This window comes from Artemia franciscana, chromosome 7 (assembly GCF_032884065.1).
Source record: "Artemia franciscana chromosome 7, ASM3288406v1, whole genome shotgun sequence".
NCBI classification, from domain to species: Eukaryota; Metazoa; Arthropoda; class Branchiopoda; order Anostraca; family Artemiidae; genus Artemia; species Artemia franciscana.
Genome location: NC_088869.1, coordinates 29,963,643 through 29,983,483, shown reverse-complemented (window position 1 = coordinate 29,983,483; position 19,841 = coordinate 29,963,643). Strand labels below are relative to the sequence as shown.

Below are 19,841 nucleotides of genomic sequence, written 5' to 3'. Positions count from 1 at the left end.
TTTGTTCTGGCCTTGGGAATGCATAGGTGTTTTGACCCCTACTCATGTTAATTGTTGCTCGTTTTTGAATTTGATTTGGTTATTTATTGTAATTTCTTTTTGTTTTAGATTTCATTTATTTATCGATGCTGATTTGTGGTAGTTTTACATTTGGTAGATTGTTTTATTTTATTTTTGCTCATTTTTGGTTTAATGCAATTCTTTACTTTTCTTTGAAAAAATTATATCGTGGAAAAAGTTATTTAATTGATTTCTGTTCGTTTTATATTGCCATAGACTTTTCAAGTAAAAAGAAAATAATAGTGTAATTCTTTTCAGTTTTCTTAAAAAATTTATATTTTGGCCTGATAATTCTATGCTGGAGAAATTTTTTCAACAATTTTCAACAACATTCACCCTTTTATAAATCTGGACACAAATAGTAGTGTTTAATTTAGTTATTTACCTCCTCTAGTTGACCTGAAAAATAAAACTTGATACCATTCGTAAAAAAAAATCTATTACGCTCTTAGACAGCTTGAATATGCTCACAATCTTTTGATTTAGTTAAATTTTAAGAGCAGAATTAGTAATAGAAGTAGCCCCAAAATTTTGAACATTATACCCTCAGTCGTTCCTGGTATACTGCTGAAATTACTTATTGGAAACTAGCATACACACAGTGCTTTTTTATTTCATCTTAAGGCAACATTTAGTTTTTAAATAAACATACTGGACAAATTGCATAACTGTGGGGGGTTGACCAACACAAAATTCCTATCCTAAATTTTGATTGAAAGCATTTGTAAAAATATGAGCTGAAGAAGAGGTCTGGTTGTCCTTCGATCACTGTTCTCTCAACTGTCTTTAATATAGTTCATCAATCTCTGAAGCTGCTCTTTATGGTACATATTTCAGTTAGTATAGGCTAGAATTCGTTCTTTATTGTAATTTTGAAAATCAATTTCTGCTGGTTCCCAGCTACTGCTGCTAGCATAGTTATTCTTTACTATAATGAAAAAAGAAATCACCAATGCAACAGCACAAACACAGATATAAACATACACAATGAAAAAAAAACAAAAAAAAAAACAGAAGGAGAAAGGAAGACTGTTTTCCTATTTGTCAAATTCCTGATGTTCATGATGTTAACATAGTATAGTCTTATGAAAAAATGCAGTTTTTTTTAAATTGATTTTATTTTAAAAATAACATTTTTTAATTACAAAAGGTTTTTAACCCCATTAATTTCCTTTAAAATGAGCGATTAAACAGCTCTTTACGATGTTCCAGTGCCCCGCTTTCTGAGGAAAAGAAGAAAAAAAAAGAGATACCGTATATGCAGAATATCGTGGTTGCAGCCACTTTTATTGATTTTCCAACCCAGAGTATTTCCCTTGTTGTTCAAGCCAAGTGACGGTAAGTTCCCTGTACAGGGGTTTTGGACAAGGCGGTTTTAATAGTGTACTTCATTTTTTGACCTGATTCTAGTCTTAGGAGTTGCGGTCTATTTCATTTTTTACTATAGAGCCTGATCGTCTCTTACTAGGTAGCTAGCAATCGCTGCAACCCGGATACCAAATTCTCAAGTACAATAAAATCTTACCCATATTATTATTTGAAGCAGACCAAGCAAAAGTAGAGTTATGCATGATCCAATTTTCCTCCGATAAAGCTTATCCATTCTTGAACGGTACTTTTCAAATGCCATAAAAGAATTGCCTTTGAAAAAGAATTTTCTTCTTTTTCAAAGGCAATAAAAGCATATATTCTTTATCTATTAATAAAAAATGGATAGAATTCCCTTACGATCCAGATTCCGATAAGGTATGGCCTTTTTGGCTTCCTAATCTAATCCAATAAAAAATTAGTTTTTTTTCCAATTGAAAGTAAAGCTCACACAAATAACAGTTCAAATAGGGATACATCCGTTTATTAGACAGTGAAAAAAAAGAAGAAAAAAATCCTGGATATTTGGACCACATACAGAGCGACCGTCATCAGCAGAAAACCGCCTCTAAATCAGTAAAGCTTATCTGGTGATAACGGTTGCTGTGTACATCAGCGAGATATCCAGAATTTTATCATTTTTTTTTCACTGTCTAATAAAAGGATTTATCCCTATTTGAACTATTATTTGTACGTGATGGAGTCAGTGTGGTCTTCGAAAATATCTAACTAAAGAACAGCATAATTAATTAAAATGAAGAGAATAAAATTCGTGTGAGAGGGAGTTTAACTCCTTCTCACCCCCTCCCCTCTTTGCGTTAAAGGTTAAGGGAGTTTTAAACATACTTTTTATTCCGACTTGTATTTAAACTTCTTATGCAAGCTTTAGAATATAGAGCATTGTAAGCCCCTTCATATCTATCTATATAAAAATAAGTTGTCTGTCTGTGGATGGATGGATGGATCAGGTGACGTCACCTGAAAAAACTGGATCAGGTGACGTCAAAACTGAAAAAACTAAAAAAAGGCAAAAACTACAAAAAAAACTAAAAACTAATAAAAAAAATAAAAAAGCTAAAAAACTAAAAAAACTATAAAGGTAAAAACCAATAAAAAACTAAAAAAAAAACTGAAAAAACTAAAAAAAGGCAAAAACTACAAAAAAAAACTAAAAACTAATAAAAAAAGTAAAAAAGCTAAAAAACTAAAAAAAACTAAAAAAACTAAAAAAAAGGTAAAAAACTAAAAAAAATAAAAAATAAAAAAAAAACTAAACAAAAGGGAAAAAATGAAAAATAAGCTAAAATAAAGGTAAAAACCAATAAAAAACTAAAAAAAAAAAAGGAAAAAACTAATAAATGACGACACTCAAAGAGAAAGCGACCAGGACAAAAGGAATGTTCGATTAGCAATCAACAAAGCACCGGGACACAGGGAGTATAAATGACGACCAGGACATAAGTAAAAAAAAAAAAACTATCTATATATATAAAAATAAGTTGTCTGTGGATCTGTGGATCGTGGATCAGGTGACGTCACCTGAAAAAACTGGATCAGGTGACGTCAAAACTGAAAAAACTAAAAAAAGGCAAAAACTACAAAAAAAACTAAAAACTAATAAAAAAAATAAAAAAGCTAAAAAACTAAAAAAACTAAAAAAAGGCAAAAAAAACTAAAAACTAATAAAAAAGCTAAAAAACTAAAAAAACTAAAAAAAAGGCAAAAACTACAAAAAAACTAAAAACTAATAAAAAAAATAAAAAAGCTAAAAAACTAAAAAAACTAAAAAAACTAAAAAAAGGTAAAAAACTAAAAAAACTAAAAACTAAAAAAAACTAAAAAAGGTAAAAACTAAAAGAACTAAAAAAGAAAAAAATAAATGACGACACTCAAAGAGAAAGCGACCAGGACAAAAGGAATGTTCGATTAGCAATCAACAAAGCACCGGGACACAGGGAGTATAAATGACGACCAGGACACAAGTAAAAAAAAAAATTAACAAAACTAAAAAGAAGGTAAAAACTACAAAAAAACTAAAAAGAAAAAAAAACTAAAAACTAATAAAAAAACTAAAAAATCTAAAAATCTAAATAAACTAAAAAAGAAAAAAAAAGGAAAAAAATAAAGGAGAAAAACAAAACTAAAAAACGAATGTATATACAGACCGGTACACCGGGATACAAATGACGACCGGGACACAGGGAATATAAATGACGACCGGGACACAGGGACACAACTACAACGGGGACACCGGGGGAAACAGGGGGATATAAATGACGACCGGGACAAAAAAACTAAAAAGAAAAAAAAACTAAAAACTAATAAAAAAACTAAAAAATCTAAAAATCTAAATAAGCTAAAAAAGAAAAAAAAAGGAAAAAAATAAAGGAGAAAAACAAAACTAAAAAACGAATGTATATACAGACCGGGACACCGGGATACAAATGACGACCGGGACCCGGGACACAGGGAATATAAATGACGACCGGGACACAGGGACACAACTACAACGGGGACACCGGGGGAAACAGGGGGATGTAAATGACGACCGGGACACCGGGACAGGGAATGGTCGATTAGCAATCACCATCAACAAAGCTCAAGGGCAATCATTAGAATCATGAGGTATAGATCTGAATACAGATTGTTTTCCCATGGACCATTATATGTTGCATGTTCAAGAGTCGGTAAACCTGACAATCTATTTATATGCAAAGACAATGGGACATCAAAGAATGTTGTATATTCGCAAGTTTTACGTAGTTAAAACCATATATATATATCTATCTATATTCACAGGTGGGACATAGGGACACAACTACAATGGCGCGTAACTATTATGGCGCGTAACGACTTACGCGCGCGGGGGGGGCTTGGGGGGGGGGGGGCGCGAAGCGCCCCCACCAACTAGGTGTTGGGGTGGCGCGAAGCGCCACCCCAACAGCTAGTATGGAATAATTTTTATTCGCTTCAAGTTTCAATGGTGCTCTTTACTTTCATTTGAAAAAAATTGTATTTAATTTCTGTCTGTTTTTAATAGCATACTCACAGTTATCCTAAACACAACACGGTCAACCTCCCTCCCCTTCTAGAACTCGACTCTTTAAATCAGCATTTAACTTTTGTATAGCAATGCTTCGAAAGAAATAGCTTATTTAGTGTATTTGCATTTCGAAGCAAAGCACAATCATCCAAATTCTACACTTTTCCCACAAAGAGGGTAGAGACACGACTCCCTTTCTAATTAGAGGGGATGAGGGGTATCCGTTAAATCTGGATGCTAATTTCTTTCACAAGAAAAATCCGAAAACACTTAATCATGGTTGTAGCAACAACTGCAATCTAGTAAAGAACGAACCACGGCCCATTGTATCTGAAAGTTTTAACATAAACTGTGTAGTGAGAAAAAGTTGCCATTTGAAACTAATTTAAGACGTAAAATTATTATTTCGATAGACCTTAGCGATAAAACCTTAATATGAAATTAAATCTATATGAATTTTGGAAGAGAGCCTTAAATACCTCGGAAATGTTGTCAAATCCAAATGAAAAGTGCATCCTTATAGTTACACCATTGCAAGTGCATCCTGTCAGGCACTTTATACAAATTATACATTACTTTTAAAAGTTGCATGATAGATGATCTTTTTTGCAAATCCGTGTTTAGCATTACTCCTAAATTATTAAGTTCAGAATAACTTTGAATGTGGATTATTAATATCTCCGAAAAATTCTGAAAAATAGAGAACTGTTAGCTATCGATCTATAATTTTTAAACTCGGACTTTTTACCATTTATGTTGAACTACATGAAGATTTTCCGTCAATTTTTCAGCTTTGAAAATCAGCCTGATAGTAGTACGCAGAAAAATTATGGGTTTTAAAAATGGATGTTTTTTTTCACGGGTCCAAAATGCTACCAGATACTGACATAAGTTATTCTTGTGTAGTTGATCATTTCGGTTAAACAGTCTCACACGTATATAATTTAGAGCCTGCCGTTTGCTACGTTCGTCCAAATTGCAATGTTAACTCCAATTTAATTGCCGTTTTCTAGTTTTACAGTATCAGCGTTAGTAAGTTTTATGCTTAGAAGTGAGATTTGCCTACCAAACCATAGCCACGTTAGAAGATGACTATGGCTTGCAATCCTTTTTGTTGATCTATGTATTACTAGTTTCTGATTTGAATTTGATACTAGGAAGTTCATCTCTGTCATAGGAAAAGACTTGTAAACAAAAATCGGAGAGCAAGCTTGAAACTAGCAAACAGGAATCAGATGCTAGTACTAAGCACATATATCACTGATTTCTGATGTGCATTTTAGGTGAATAAAAATTCCTTTTTGGATTCAGGTTTTCCTAACCTTCAAATGAACCGGAAACAACTGATCCAGGTTTTATGCTTTGGACCATAAATATGGTTTGTTCTTGAAATTAATTACATTGGTGGAATATCAGGAAATAGAAAATAAGGAGATTTTATGCAAAAATAGTGATTTTGGGGAGAATCTTTTAGGAACGTGGCAACGTTTTTGATGAAAAAATTCTTCCTGAGACATACAATTTTAAAGGCTTGAAGGCATTGACAACTACAGGATTCATTCAATAGCAAAGAATCATAAGCAAAGTTTGTCATTCCCGTAAACCTTTTGTCGCCAAAGCCCATCACAGTTTTATGAAACACTTATGTTGCCCAGCCAACACAAATTTAGTGTCAATTCGTATATTATTCACTTTAAAATTAAAAGACATCTTCAAATATAACTGCCTGCATTGCCTGTAAGGCTTTTACGCATATAATTGTACATAAACAAAAGCGTCTTATTCGAAACATAATAATAATAAATAAATACACAAAATAACATAATTTGATTGTCAAAGAAGACTTCATCCAAAACAAGTACTAGTTGGAGCTACAAGACGCCATAGCATACATTGAATGATCCCAAACAAACTGTTATTTTAACGCACACCCTTCGTGACATTAAAATCTGAGATCAGTTCCACTATAGAAAAAATTTCGTTCAAGGAAATAAAAAAAAAATGACAAAAGAAATTTGTATTCATGAAATAAAGCAGAAACCACAGAAACAAAAATGAAGCAGAATAATATGTTAAATTGGTTTGTAATCAAGTTTCGACTCAAGTTTCTTATTATCCGATACTTTTCTAGCAGCTTTCATCAAATCCTCTTCAATAATATAGTCACGATCAGCACGGATTGCAAATAGACCTGCTTCTGTGCATATATTTCGCAAATCTGCACCGTTGAAGCCATCTGTGAGCTTCACTATAGCTTCATAATCTAAAAGTGAGAGCATATGTATTAGCCATTTAATTTATCAGAAGCTATTTGCTTTTGTCAAGAAATAATGTATAGAGCATGAATCTTTTTCACAAGAATAGCTGATAATTAGCACAAGACTATCAAAAGCAAATGAATAAAGCATTAGTGTCACATCCTTGTTGGTCAAAGCGATGTTCAATAACAAACTGAAGACATAGATTGTTACACAGCGATAAAAAAGGAAAAATAAATCGAACAAGCGGTGAGGCAAGACTAGATACTGAAGATTAAGAATAAATATTTAAAAAAAAACAATTACGCTCTTTGAATATAAGCTGTCTATTGGCGCTTATTTGACGAAATGTCATCACTTAGAATTTCTGTGTTTTCACTCACAAAAGTAACTGTACCTTTAAAATAAATAAATATCTTGAGGCCCTATAAGCCGTCTACAAGGTTTTGCCACTTATTCAACAACATTTCATCACTTACTGAATTCAGTCATACATCACTAAACACAAACCTCACTCGCTAAAGTAACTACATTTTATAAACAAATAAATATCTTTAGGCCCTGAAAGCCGTCTGCAAAGTTTTCCACCTGACAAGATTTCACCACTTGCTAAATTAAGTAAAAAATTCGCAATACCTTAATAGTTTCAGAGGAGATCAATCGCTCAAACAATAGATCTAAAAAGACTATTTTCTCAGATTTTTCTCGTGGCAGCAACTTGTTAGTACCCACAATCTTATATGACACCATTGCCTAATAATTATTATAAAATATTGACTCTACCATAGCAGGAAGGTCGATTTCGAAGGAATATTATTTTCTCAATACGTATTTTTTAAGAAATGTTCATTGGTTCTTTTATTTGCATAGCCTTACCGGAGTTAGGCCTGTCCATTTATAACAAATGTCGGTTTGATTTTGGCAACGGGTGTGTTTTGATATGATACCAATTTTTGCAACACTTCTGAAGCTCAGAATAAACAGAATACAACAATTTTCGTCTAAGAAAATCTTAATTTAAATAGTATTTTATGCGTTATAAAACCTGTGATTGCATTGCTCGGCTTTTCTATGGGGCTACGCGTAACTGTTTTGACCTGAAGTTTCTAAAGTTTATAATGATGTTATTTATTTTATGTGGCTCTTTACTTTATTAAAAAAGCTTAAAACAAAATACATTAAAAAATTTTCAACTTTTTTACTTTAATAAATAAAACATTATCAAAACTTAAGGAATAAATATTAGTATATGCATATTAAGCAGACAATCAACGGTTATTTGTATTTTTTTCAGTAAAGTGCAAATTATGTTCTGTTCTTGAGAAGGCATAGGCGTTGTCAACCCTACTCAGGTTAATTTCAGCTCGTTTTGAGCTTGACTCGGTTAAATATCGTAATTTCTGCTCGCTTTGAGTTTCGTTTATTTATTAATGGTGATTTATGGTAGTTTTACGCTTGGAAAGTTATGACTTAATTTCTGCCCATTTTTGGCTTGGTGGATTTCTTTAGTTTTCTTTGAAAAAATTTGTTTTGTGGAAAATGTTTTTTAAATTAATTAGCATTAAAAAGCTTATGCTTTCCTGAAGCCACTTAAGTTAATAAACATATTCTATTGTATACACATTTAACTTTGTACCACTAAGTAACACGTGAAAAGTGCCAGGTTAAAGTCATACAGGGAGTAGCTTGAGAAAAACTGTTTTTTTTCATGGTTTATCCGTTGAAAAATATGGCGTAGATTAAGAAAAGAACTTCAGCATTATGACCGTTACATTCAAACTTAATAGCCAATCTTTACGATTAAAAGCAAATAAAGATAAAAAACTTTTCTATTTTTAAAGATTGTGTCATTAATCAATCGCCTGAGTGAAAATTGCCCGAGAAAGCTAACACTATCTCAATAACTAAATAATGCTTAATGCCAAAGCAACGTAACAAAAATTTTATTTCAAAAATTGGATTTGTTTTTTTCATCTTTATTCCCATGTAGACAAAAAAAAAAAAAAACTGAACTCGTTTTCAAAATGAACTCAAAAAATGAAAGTAAATTTTTCTCCAGAATTTATAAATACTGATGAAAACGAGGGGCGCAAAACGGATCGGATTTTATGTAAGAAATATCAAATTGAGCAAGTTATAAATGCGCAAATAAAAAAAAAGTCGGTCAGTTGAGGAAATTGAGTTAAAAAAAATCAAGTTCTGCAAAGCCCAGTCAGTTTTGCGGCCCTCGTTTTGGATTATATTTATGGATTCTGGAAAAAAAATTCTATTTTTAAGTCTATTTCGAAAACGACTTGAATCTTCTTTTATTTTTATAATTTCCAACTTTTTATTCTTCCCGTTTCGTTATACTACTACTACTACTACTAACAACTCACCGCAGCATCAAGCCGCCTGAGGCCAACACAGCTACGCACACTCCTCCTCCACCCCAATCTATTCAAAGCTTCTCTGTTTACACCCTCCCAGGCAGTTCCCATTTCCTTTCAATCTTTCTTTATGGTATCCTCCCACCCTAACCGCGGAGACTTGCATTCCGTTTAGGCCTTGACGGTCGGCCGAAAAGGACAATCTTTGGCAATCTGTCATCCTTCATCCGCAAAACTTGCCCTAGCCATCTCAACCTTTCTCTCATTATAGTCCTAGAAAGTGGGATTGAACTACGCTTTCCGTACAGCCTACTGTTTGAAATACGGTCAGTCAGCCGGGTACCCAGAACAATCCGTAGGCAATTTGTCTGGAAAACATCCAGCAAATCTTCATCTGCTTTTCGGGGTGCCCTTGCTTCAGAGTCATATTTGACCACTGTCATTACTGTAGCTTCGAAAATTCTAATCTTGGTTTGCAGAGTTATCTTCCTATTCTTCCAAACTTTTTTTTTGTAATTCAGGATATTTGGTAAATTGAGCTTAATTAAAAGTAATTCAACTTGCCGGTAGGGGATTGAGAGGTTTGATTCTCTTCAGAATAACCTGCTTGATCTTTATGTGTTTTTTTTTCTAATTCGTCTTCTGAAACAGAATATCGGGATTTGGAAAAAATTAATTCACTATATTAATTAATTCACTTTTATTTCGTCTGGTGAATTGGATGTATTTGGTTTTTGTGAAACTTTTTTTTAAATTTCATAGCCGAAACGTTAGTTTAATCTTTCCGGTTATAGGTTCATAAGTAAAAACCACCAGAATAATAAGCAAGAAGGACTTGGATTTTTTCTCAAGTCATCAGTACCCGTTAAAATTATTAGCAATGTGGAACATTTGAACGTGGAGATACTGTTTGAAATATTAGCGGTATAAATTGAGGTTAACCAATAGCCAATAGTTTGTTGTGTTTGTTATCGTCCTCCAAGTGGAAGCACAAAAAGGTATACTGAAGTTTTACAGGAATGTCTTGATATATTGTCGCGTAAATACCGCAAGTCTATCATTATGGGTGATTCTAATGTTGATGTATCTTTACTGTGTAACCGAAGCACGAGTAATTTATACACTTATCACATAGCATCAGAAATACTGTCTACTTTTTTAGCCGCCGGATGTCTCCCTGCATGTCGTATATCAACTAGTTGCCAAAACTTCCGACACATCAGATAATTTTACGGTGATGTGTGATCTAATTGTTGGAGTTATACCAATTGTTAAATGGCAGCAGCGAAAAGTAAAGATTTATGGATACCACTAAACTAAAGGAGTTTCTGAGGGACGCCGATTTTTACCCTGTTATGAGTCCGAAGACCCAGATGAGGCTGCGAAGAAGCATTTAAAATCTTTAAAAAGGCCCTAGACCAGACGTGCCCTTACCGTTGTATTAAAAACAGAAGACTTAAACAGGCTACTAAACCTTGGATTACATCAAGTATACTCCAGTCTTAAATGTAAAGAATAAGCTGTATCGGAAATACTCATCAAATTCGACTGAAGAAAATAAACAAAATTTCAAGAATTATAAAAAATACATTGACAAAACTAATTCAGGCATCGAAGCAGAGCTTTTACTAACAAGGACTACTGGTGGGGGAAGGGTCGCAAAGAAAGACATGGAAATTAATTAATGATTTCCTAGATCGGGCAAAACAAAATGAAATCCCCGAAGAAATGACAGCAACAGATGGGACACCTGTGAAAGGAAAAAAAGCAGTGATTACACTACTTGACAACCACTTGGCTACTATCGGTGGAATGACTTCAGTAAACTGTATGGTAGTTAGCCGTAGATATTGATTTCAAGAAGTATTTACCTCCATCGAATGACTGTCAATATTTTTTTCACCTGTGTCGGCTTCAGAATTATACGGATGGATCTAGCACAAATTTACTGAAGACAATTATCCTGGATGTTGAGGAGTGCTTAACTCATATTATTAACCTTTGCTTTAAGTACGGAAAATTCCCTGATTTAGAGTCACTAGAATAGTTGCGTTTAAAGGGAGGTGATTCAAAAGATCCAAATAATTATCGTCCAATTTTGTTTTTTTTCGGCATCTTCTAAACTTATAAAACTGTGTTTATAGAATCGTCTGGTTTCGTTTCTAGGGAAGATTAATTTCTTTCTCAAGTCACAAATTGGTTTCAGGAGAAACCATTCTACGTTTTAGTTGTTACTCAGCTTATTCGTGACGTTTTATGTAAGGATGATATTCCAGCAAATGTATTTTTTGACATAAAAAAAAACCGTTTGACACGATTTGCCATCGTATTTTGTAAGCCTGCTCTTTAATTATGTCGTACTTACAAAATCGGACACACTTCATTGCTGATGGGGACTCCACATCAAGAACAGTGCAGCAGTCAAACAACGCTGGGGTTCCTCAAGGACCTGTACTTGGCCCCTTACTTTTCTTGATTTATATCAACAACTTGAGAGAGTCGTCAAAGGATCTTGGACTTAAAATGTTGTTTGCCGATGATACGGGGTGTAGTGTCGGTGGATCAAATGAGCTGATACTTTGGAATATATGTCAGTCAATTGATAGAATTATGTTGTGGTTTAAGTCTAATCGTCTGACAGCAAATTCTGAGAAGACGAAATTTATTACTTACTCTCGAACTTCAACCTCTTGTCCTGGACTCCAGTCAGTTGTGGCTTCAAACAACGTGCGTATTGAGCGTGTTAGCTTTGTACGTTACTTAGGAACTATCATTGATGAAAAGCTGTAATTCAAGCACCATATTAGCCATCTTCAGTTGAAATTAAGTAAAAATGCTGGAATGACAAGTCACCTGAATTTCATCTTCCTTATAATGCATTGAGGTCCGTTTATTTTAGCTTAGTACATTCATTTTAGTACATTCGTTTATTTAATACATAGTACATTTATTTTAGAGACAACAGAATAAAGGATTGCGAATATGTTCAGCGAATACTGAAAGAATATGTTCCATGTCCTGTTTCGTTACCAAAAAAATCAAATACTCAGAGTATGTATGTTATACTGAATATCCTTCCTGTTAACCAGTTTGTAATGTTTCAGTCAATTCTGTTTGTTGTTCAGTAACGTAAGAAGGCCCTGCCTCCATATTTTTATGAATCTGAGCTGCTACAGGTTCTAGATGAGGGGATTTCGACAGTCCAGAAGGCAGTGGATGGGCCGTCAACCGCTAATTAAATCCAAGAGATCACGTTTTCACTGAGAAATAGTTTAGTTACAGCACGGGATAAGTTTGATAAAAATTGTAATCCATCTCATTTTGGATTTCATATATATATATATATATATATATATATATATATATATATATATATATATATATATATATATATATATATATATATATATATATAGGGGCTTGGGCACCCCTCCCCCCAAGCCCCCCCGCGCGCGTAAGTCGTTACGCGCCATATTAGTTACCCGCCATTGTAGTTGTGTCCCAGTGTCCCACCTGTGAATATAGATATATATATATATATATATATATATATATATATATATATATATATATATATATATATATATATATATATATATATATATATATATATATATATATATGTTTTTAACTACGTAAAACTTGCGAATATACAACATTCTTCGCTGTCCCATTGTCTGTGCATATAAATAGATTGTCAGGTTTACCGACTCTTGAACATGCAACATTTAATTGTCCATGGGAAAACAATCCGTATTCAGATCTATACCTCATGATTCTAATGATTGCCCTTAAACTTTGTTGATGGTGATTGCTAATCGACCATTCCCTGTGTCGCCGTCGTCATTTATGTATCCCCCTGTGCCCCCCGGCGTCCCCGTTGTAGTTGTGTCTCTGTATCCCGGTCGTCATTTATATTCCCTGTGTCCCAGTCGTCATTTGTGTCCTGGTGTCCCAGTCAGTAATTTCTCTTTGAGTGTCCCGGTCGTCATTTATATCCCTTGTGTCCCGGTGTCCCGGTCGTCATTTGTGTCCCGGTGTCCCGGTCTGTATATACATTTGTTTTTGAATTGGTCTTTTTTTTAGTTTTTTACCTTTTTTAGTTTTTTTAGTTATACCTCATGATTCTAATGATTGCCCTTGAGCTTTGTTGATGGTGATTGCTAATCGAACGTTCCCTGTGTCCCCGTTGTCATTTATATATCCCCCTGTGCCCCCCGTTGTCCCCGTTGTAGTTGTATCCCTGTGTCCCGGTCGTCATTTATATTCCCTGTGTCCCGGTCGTCATTTGTGTCCCGGTGTCCCGGTCTGTATATACATTCGTTTTTGAATTGGTATATGATGAAATAAATCTTTGTGTTTTTCCCCTTTTTTTCTTTTTAGTTTTTTTTTGGTTTTTACTTTTTTTTTGTTTTTTTAGTTTTTTTCTTTTTTCTTTTTGTTTTTTTTTTGTAGTTTTTAACTTTTTATTTTTTTTTATTTTTATTTTTTTAGTTTTGGTTTTCTCCTTTATTTTTCAGTTTTTTTCCTTTTTTTAGTTTTTTTTCTTTTTTAGTTTTTTTAGTTTTTTAGCTTTTTTAGTTTTTTTATTAGTTTTTAGTTTTTTTTTCTTTTTATTTTTTGTAGTTTTTACTTTTTTTAAGTTTTTTTAGTTTTTTTTACTAATGTCCTGGTCGTCATTTATACTCCCTGTGTCCCGGTCGTCATTTGTGTCCCGGTGCTTTGTTGATGGCGATTGCTAATCGAACATTCCTTGTGTCCCGGTCGCTTTCTCTTTGAGTGTCCTGGTCATCATTTATATTCCCTATGTCCAGGTCGTCATTTGTGTCCCGATGTCCCGGTCTGTAATTTCGTCAGTCGAAAACATGACGTCAGTCGACACACAAACATGACGTCACTCGACACACACACAGACACACACACACACATAGACAACTTATTTTTATATATATATTAGCTGTTGGGGTGGCACATAGACAACTTATTTTTATATATATGTTAGCTGTTGGGCTGGCGCTATATATATATATATATATATATATATATATATATATATATATATATATATATATATATATATATATATATATATATATATATATATATATATATATATATATATATGTTTTCAACTACGTTAAACTTGCGAATATACAACATTCTTCGCTGTCCCATTGTCTGTGCATATAAATGGATTGTCAGGTTTACCGACTCTTGAACATGCAACATATAATTGTCCATGGGAAAAAAATCCGTATTCAGATCTATACCTCATGATTCTAATGATTGTCCTTGAGCTTTGTTGATGGTGATTGCTAATCGACCATTCCCTGTGTCGCCGTCGTCATTTATATATCCCCCTGTACCCCCCGGCGTCCCCGTTGTAGTTGTGTCCCTGTGTCCCGGTCGTCATTTATATTCCCTGTGTCCCGGTCGTCATATGTGTCCCGGTGTCCCAGTCTGTAATTTCTCTTTGAGTGTCCCGGTCGTCATTTATATTCCTTGTGTCCCGGTGTCCCGGTCGTCATTTGTGTCCCGGTGTCCCGGTGTGTATATACATTCGTTTTTGAATTGGTCTTTTTTTAGTTTTGACTTTTTTTACCTTTTTAGTTTTTTCGTTATATCTCATGATTCTAATGATTGCCCTTGAGCTTTGTTGATGGTGATTGCTAATCGAACATTCCCTGTGTCCCCGTCGTCATTTATATATCCCCCTGTGCCCCCCGTTGTCCCCGTTGTAGTTGTGTCCCTGTGTCCCGGTCGTCATTTATATTCCCTGTGTCCCGGTCGTCATTTGTGTCCCGGTGTCCCGGTCTGTATATACATTCGTTTTTGAATTGGTATATGATGAAATAAATTTTTGTGTTTTTCCCCTTTTTTTCTTTTGTTCTTTTTTTGGTTTTTACTTTTTTTTAGTTTTTTTAGTTTTTTTTCTTTTTTCTTTTTAGTTTTTTTTGTACTTTTTACCTTTTAGTTTTTTTATTTTTATTTTTTTAGTTTTGTTTTTCTCCTTTATTTTTCAGTTTTTTTCCTTTTTTGATTTTTTTTTTCTTTTTTAGTTTTTTTAGCTTTTTTAGTTTTTTTTTATTAGTTTTTAGTTTTTTTTTCTTTTTTTGTAGTTTTTACCTTTTTTTTAGTTTTTTTAGTTTTTTTTACTTATGTCCTGGTCGTCATTTATACTCCCTGTGTCCCGGTCGTCATTTGTGTCCCGGTGCTTTGTTGATGGTGATTGCTAATCGAACATTCCTTGTGTCCCGGTCGCTTTCTCTTTGAGTGTCCTGGTCGTCATTTATAGTCCCTATGTCCCGGTCGTCATTTGTGTCTCGATGTCCCGGTCTGTAATTTCGTCAGTCGAAAACATGGCGTCAGTCGACACAAAAACATGACGTCACTCGACACACACACACACAGAAAACTTATTTTTATATATATAGATATATATATATATATATATATATATATATATATATATATATATATATATATATATATATATATATATATATATATATGTATATATATATATATATATATATATATATATATATATACACTCGCAATTCCAGTAAATATACCAACGTTCTTCAGATACTTGGTAACTAATAGCCTTTGAGATATTTAAATGGAGTAAAGTGATTGTAGTGTGTGCTTTAAAAACCAAGTGCTCGCAACTTGATCCAGATAATTAGTTAAGTTGGTTCGGCGTCTAGCTTTAAAGACTACCTAAAACAAGACTATGCACCCATGTTAATTTTTCAGAAGAAGAAGAAAACATCAACCTCACAAGAGACATACAGAAGGCTGTGTCCTTTGCTGTATTTCAAAAGACATATTTTATCCCATTACATATTTTTCAGCAAGCAGTACATTCTTACATTTGAGTTACTTTCTTAAAAAGATTTGAAATTTAGTCCTCGTTGGTTTTTATAAAGCTAATGCTGTATATGACGTGTAAGCAAGCGGTCAAAAATATCTTGAATTGAAAAAAATCCTACCAATGCAATTCATCACAAACATGCAATTGGGTCAGAAACATCTTTACAATCTTTTCAAGTTAATAGAAGAAGATACAGGAACTTCAATAATTCTTACCTATATCACCATGTTTAGTGATGGGAGCACTATGAATCTTCAAAATTTCCAGGCGAGCCTGCTCATTTGGAAGGGGAATTTCAATCTTTCTGTCTAACCGACCTGGACGAAGCAAAGCAGGATCCAAGGTATCTGGTCGGTTTGTAGCCATAATCATTTTTACCTGGATTAATACAAACTTGAATTAAGATAAGTGTCTTTAAGAAATTACCAAGTGTTTTAATTTGTTAAAAATAAATATTTCTACAGATGACCACAAGAAAGACAGTATCCTATTCGTTCGATCTCAAAGGATGTCTCCATTTTGACAGATACCTTGAAAAATGAAAGGGTGGCTATCCCTCAGGAAATTCTCTTTTTTAACTAAACTATACTAAGCATCTATCCAGAAATTAGGACAAAAATAAGTTTTGATGAGCACCACTAGCACCCCCTCCCCCTGTCTAAGAAAAATCCTCTCACAAACTCTTATATTCTGTATGAAAAAATGATACTCCTGTGAAAAGGAAGGGTGTCACAACGAAGGGCCAATGTTTACCCAATTTTGAGTATTTTTTCACCTTTTGATAAGTTTCATAAATTTCTTTTTTTACACTCGTGTCAGAAAAACTTTCAATGTTACCAATCATTTTTCTCTTTCAAAGGTTGGATCTCTTTCCACCTGCATGATATAGCAAACTTTCTTATTTATATCAAGCTTTGAAGGAATGTGACTTCTCCATTTATTTTCCCTTCGACTTTCGTTTGCCAAAGAGCAGTTGTTTTATGCTGTATTTGTTTTAGGAGACTGCAGCCCTTCTCGACAATTGATCTAGTTTATAGGATAATCTTATATCTTTCTATTGATCTATGAGATGAAGGAAGGGGAATGAAGAAAACGGAAAGAAAGACAATAGAAATAAATAGTTGAGATATGTGTGTTACAGTTAAAATAGGTTTGTCTTGCGTTGAGCCGAAACATAAGGCAATAGATGTTCATACTAAAGCACAAAAGTAGAAAAATTAAAATCTTTTGGCAGTTGTATAGCGACAATCCAACATTGCCTCTAAAACATTACCTTGTAGTCAGAGGCGCCATTTGGACCAAATCTTGGGGTGGGCATGAACTCCATAGGCCCCCTCCCCGATTCACTTTGTGTCGCGTAAGAATAATCCGGGTTTTGGCAGCACATTGATCGAATATTATAAGTAAAAATGTATTTTCAGCACCCGTGTGTTGCTTGGAAATGTACTGTAACCAAATGTGGAACTCAGCCACACTGACCTCTTAAGATTAATTATCAACGAAGAATACAATCAACGAGGTTAAGTGATTGTACTGAAAGTGGAAAATTCAACCAGACTACAGGCTGGCATTCCTAAACGAGAAACTTTCTTATTTAAGTAAACAATACGTCGGTGAAAGTAATCTTCATTGTTATGCTGAGGGTAGTAACCAAAACCTCAGTGTCCTTTCAGCAGAAATCTTCCAGATCAAATATATTTACAAAAAGGAACAACATAACAAGATAAAAAAAATATAACAACATTCAAGGTAACAAGGGGAACCGCCGAGCTTTTATCTTTGCAAAATCGTCAACAAGCTGGTTGTAGTCCGAATTTTTTACTAAATCCTTCTCTGCAAATATCAAAAGGAGGTGACTGAGACGATCATCTCCTTTTGTAGACCACAGGTAGTTTTTCACTATTTCTAGGCTAGAAAACAAACGCTCATTGCTCGCTGTTGTCTCAGGAAGTGTGGCAGCAATACGAAGTACTTTAATTACTTCTGAGTAAGCCACTGGTAATGCCAGAAGATGGTCGACAATGTCTATGAAGTTTTCCGGCTTTTTCTCCTCATTGAGCAAGAAACCCTTGGCAATACCAGCTTGAGATTCGAGAAGAATGCTGTCGATATCCAGCTCGCCGTAAAGAGAAGAGAAAAGCTTGAGTAGCTCTGTGTCCATAAACTTGGTTAAGCTTGGATCCAAGGCTTCGAGCGTACTCAGCACTGGCAAGTTATCTGTGAACCTTCTGTCAAATTCTGCTAGTAGACGGTCAAAAGTTTTGAAGTATTCTTACTTCATTTCATCCACCAAAGTAGTAGTCCAATTTCCAGATTCGATGAAATTCTTTCCTAGCGTCAAAGTTGTCACAAATTGTTTCCGATACTTGGTGATCTTTTGAATTCTTCAAGGTCGTCCTTTCTGACCAACAGAGGAGGGTCTAGTCGCGGGTCCATTCACAGCAGGTACTTCAATTTCGAGTTCTGTTGCAAACTCTTTAGCCTTCTTGAAAAGCGATACAAATGAAGCATCTGAACGCAGGTCGGTGAGTTTGCTTCTTGTGGCCTGAATCAGGGTGCGCGATCGAGAAATAACCAAGTCGACGGCGACGGCATGGAGCTGCTGAGACAGCGATTTCGTTGCTCGCGTAATTGCTTCTATGTAGTGCAATTGGAAGATAACAAGGAATAATTCCATCAAGGAATGATAGGCCAGGCACTGACCTATTTTAGTGTATCAACTTAGAGGAATTACGACAAATATTCAGAATTTATAATATTAATATAATCATCTAGGAAACGGGCATTTGACAGAACTTGAGAATTAGATTATGTATCTAACCTGCTTTCAAAGTTTACAATGGTGAATAGCAAATAGTGTTATTATTATGGCCGGCCCTTTTTGGTGGAAGCTTGGGCTCCCTTGAAAATCTGGGGTGGGCATTTGCCCACCCCTGCCCCCCCCCCTCAAATGGCGCCTCTGCTTGTAGTTGTTCATTTCCTTTAGGTAACACAGATTTCAAAGATGATTTAACCAAAATAAGGATTTTACAAGTAATAATAATTGAAATTAGCTAAAGATGGCAACAAATATTTACCAAGCCTAGATTTAACTAATTGTCCTGTATGTTGATTCTTTGGAATCCAATTTATTGTTCACAACAACAACAAAACAAATAAAGAAAAATCTAAACAAACCTGTCCCAAAGCATCGAAACCGTCCATTTGATTTAGCAGCTCCATAAGGGTGCGTTGGATTTCACGATCTGCGGATGTACCTTCACTAAATCTCCTACCCCCAATTGCGTCAATTTCGTCCATGAAAATGATACAGGGTTGATGATCTCGGGCATAGTTAAACATTTCTCGAATAAGACGAGCAGATTCACCAATATACTTGTCGACGATCGCACTAGAAACCACCTGAAAAAGGATTGGTTTTAAGATCAGTGAAAAAAAGAAAATATCCATTTCAACAAATGCCACTTTACAACTCCATAAAATATTCAAAAAAATTGACAGAGAAAATGTGTCGCTGATTTTTATTTTAATACATCAACCACAGAGGGGAAAATGTCAAGAACTTTTAGACTTCACTTATTTGCTTGAGTAGGAAGAATATACTTCAGAGAATTTTCGAATTAACTAGGTCAAACAGACTTTCTTTTTAATATTATGCTAATGTTTAAACTTCTACTAAGATTTATTTAACCTTTGTTTATCAGCATAACAAGAATAAGGACTCGCTTGTTTATTTTGAATGAAAAGCGTCATATCGCATTAAGTATTTTTTTCTTTTCATAGACATTGCATAGTCATTTCTTTACATAGGACCCATGTTGACAGAAGAGCATGACCAATAACGTAAAACCATAATTGTGACCAGC

At 34.2% G+C, this 19,841-nt stretch overlaps 2 protein-coding genes across 2 annotated transcripts in view; both read right to left on the bottom strand.

Moving 5' to 3' along the window:
• The window catches only part of LOC136029143 (uncharacterized), a 48,057-nt gene extending 46,314 nt beyond the window's left edge, over positions 1-1,743 (bottom strand). Inside the window, exon 1 of the mRNA XM_065707235.1 lies at positions 1,586-1,743. Coding sequence (XP_065563307.1) covers positions 1,586-1,690 — 105 coding nt within the window. The 5' untranslated portion in view covers positions 1,691-1,743. The remainder of the gene's footprint in view (positions 1-1,585) is intronic.
• A 4,730-nt stretch (positions 1,744-6,473) lies between these two features.
• Positions 6,474-19,841, bottom strand: part of LOC136029141 (26S proteasome regulatory subunit 10B) — a 36,168-nt gene continuing 22,800 nt past the window's right edge. The window contains exons 5-7 of the mRNA XM_065707233.1: positions 19,153-19,377; positions 16,191-16,353; positions 6,474-6,734 (exon numbers count right to left, since the gene is read on the bottom strand). Of these exons, the coding sequence (XP_065563305.1) occupies positions 6,544-6,734; positions 16,191-16,353; positions 19,153-19,377 (579 nt within the window). The 3' untranslated portion in view covers positions 6,474-6,543. The remainder of the gene's footprint in view (positions 6,735-16,190; positions 16,354-19,152; positions 19,378-19,841) is intronic.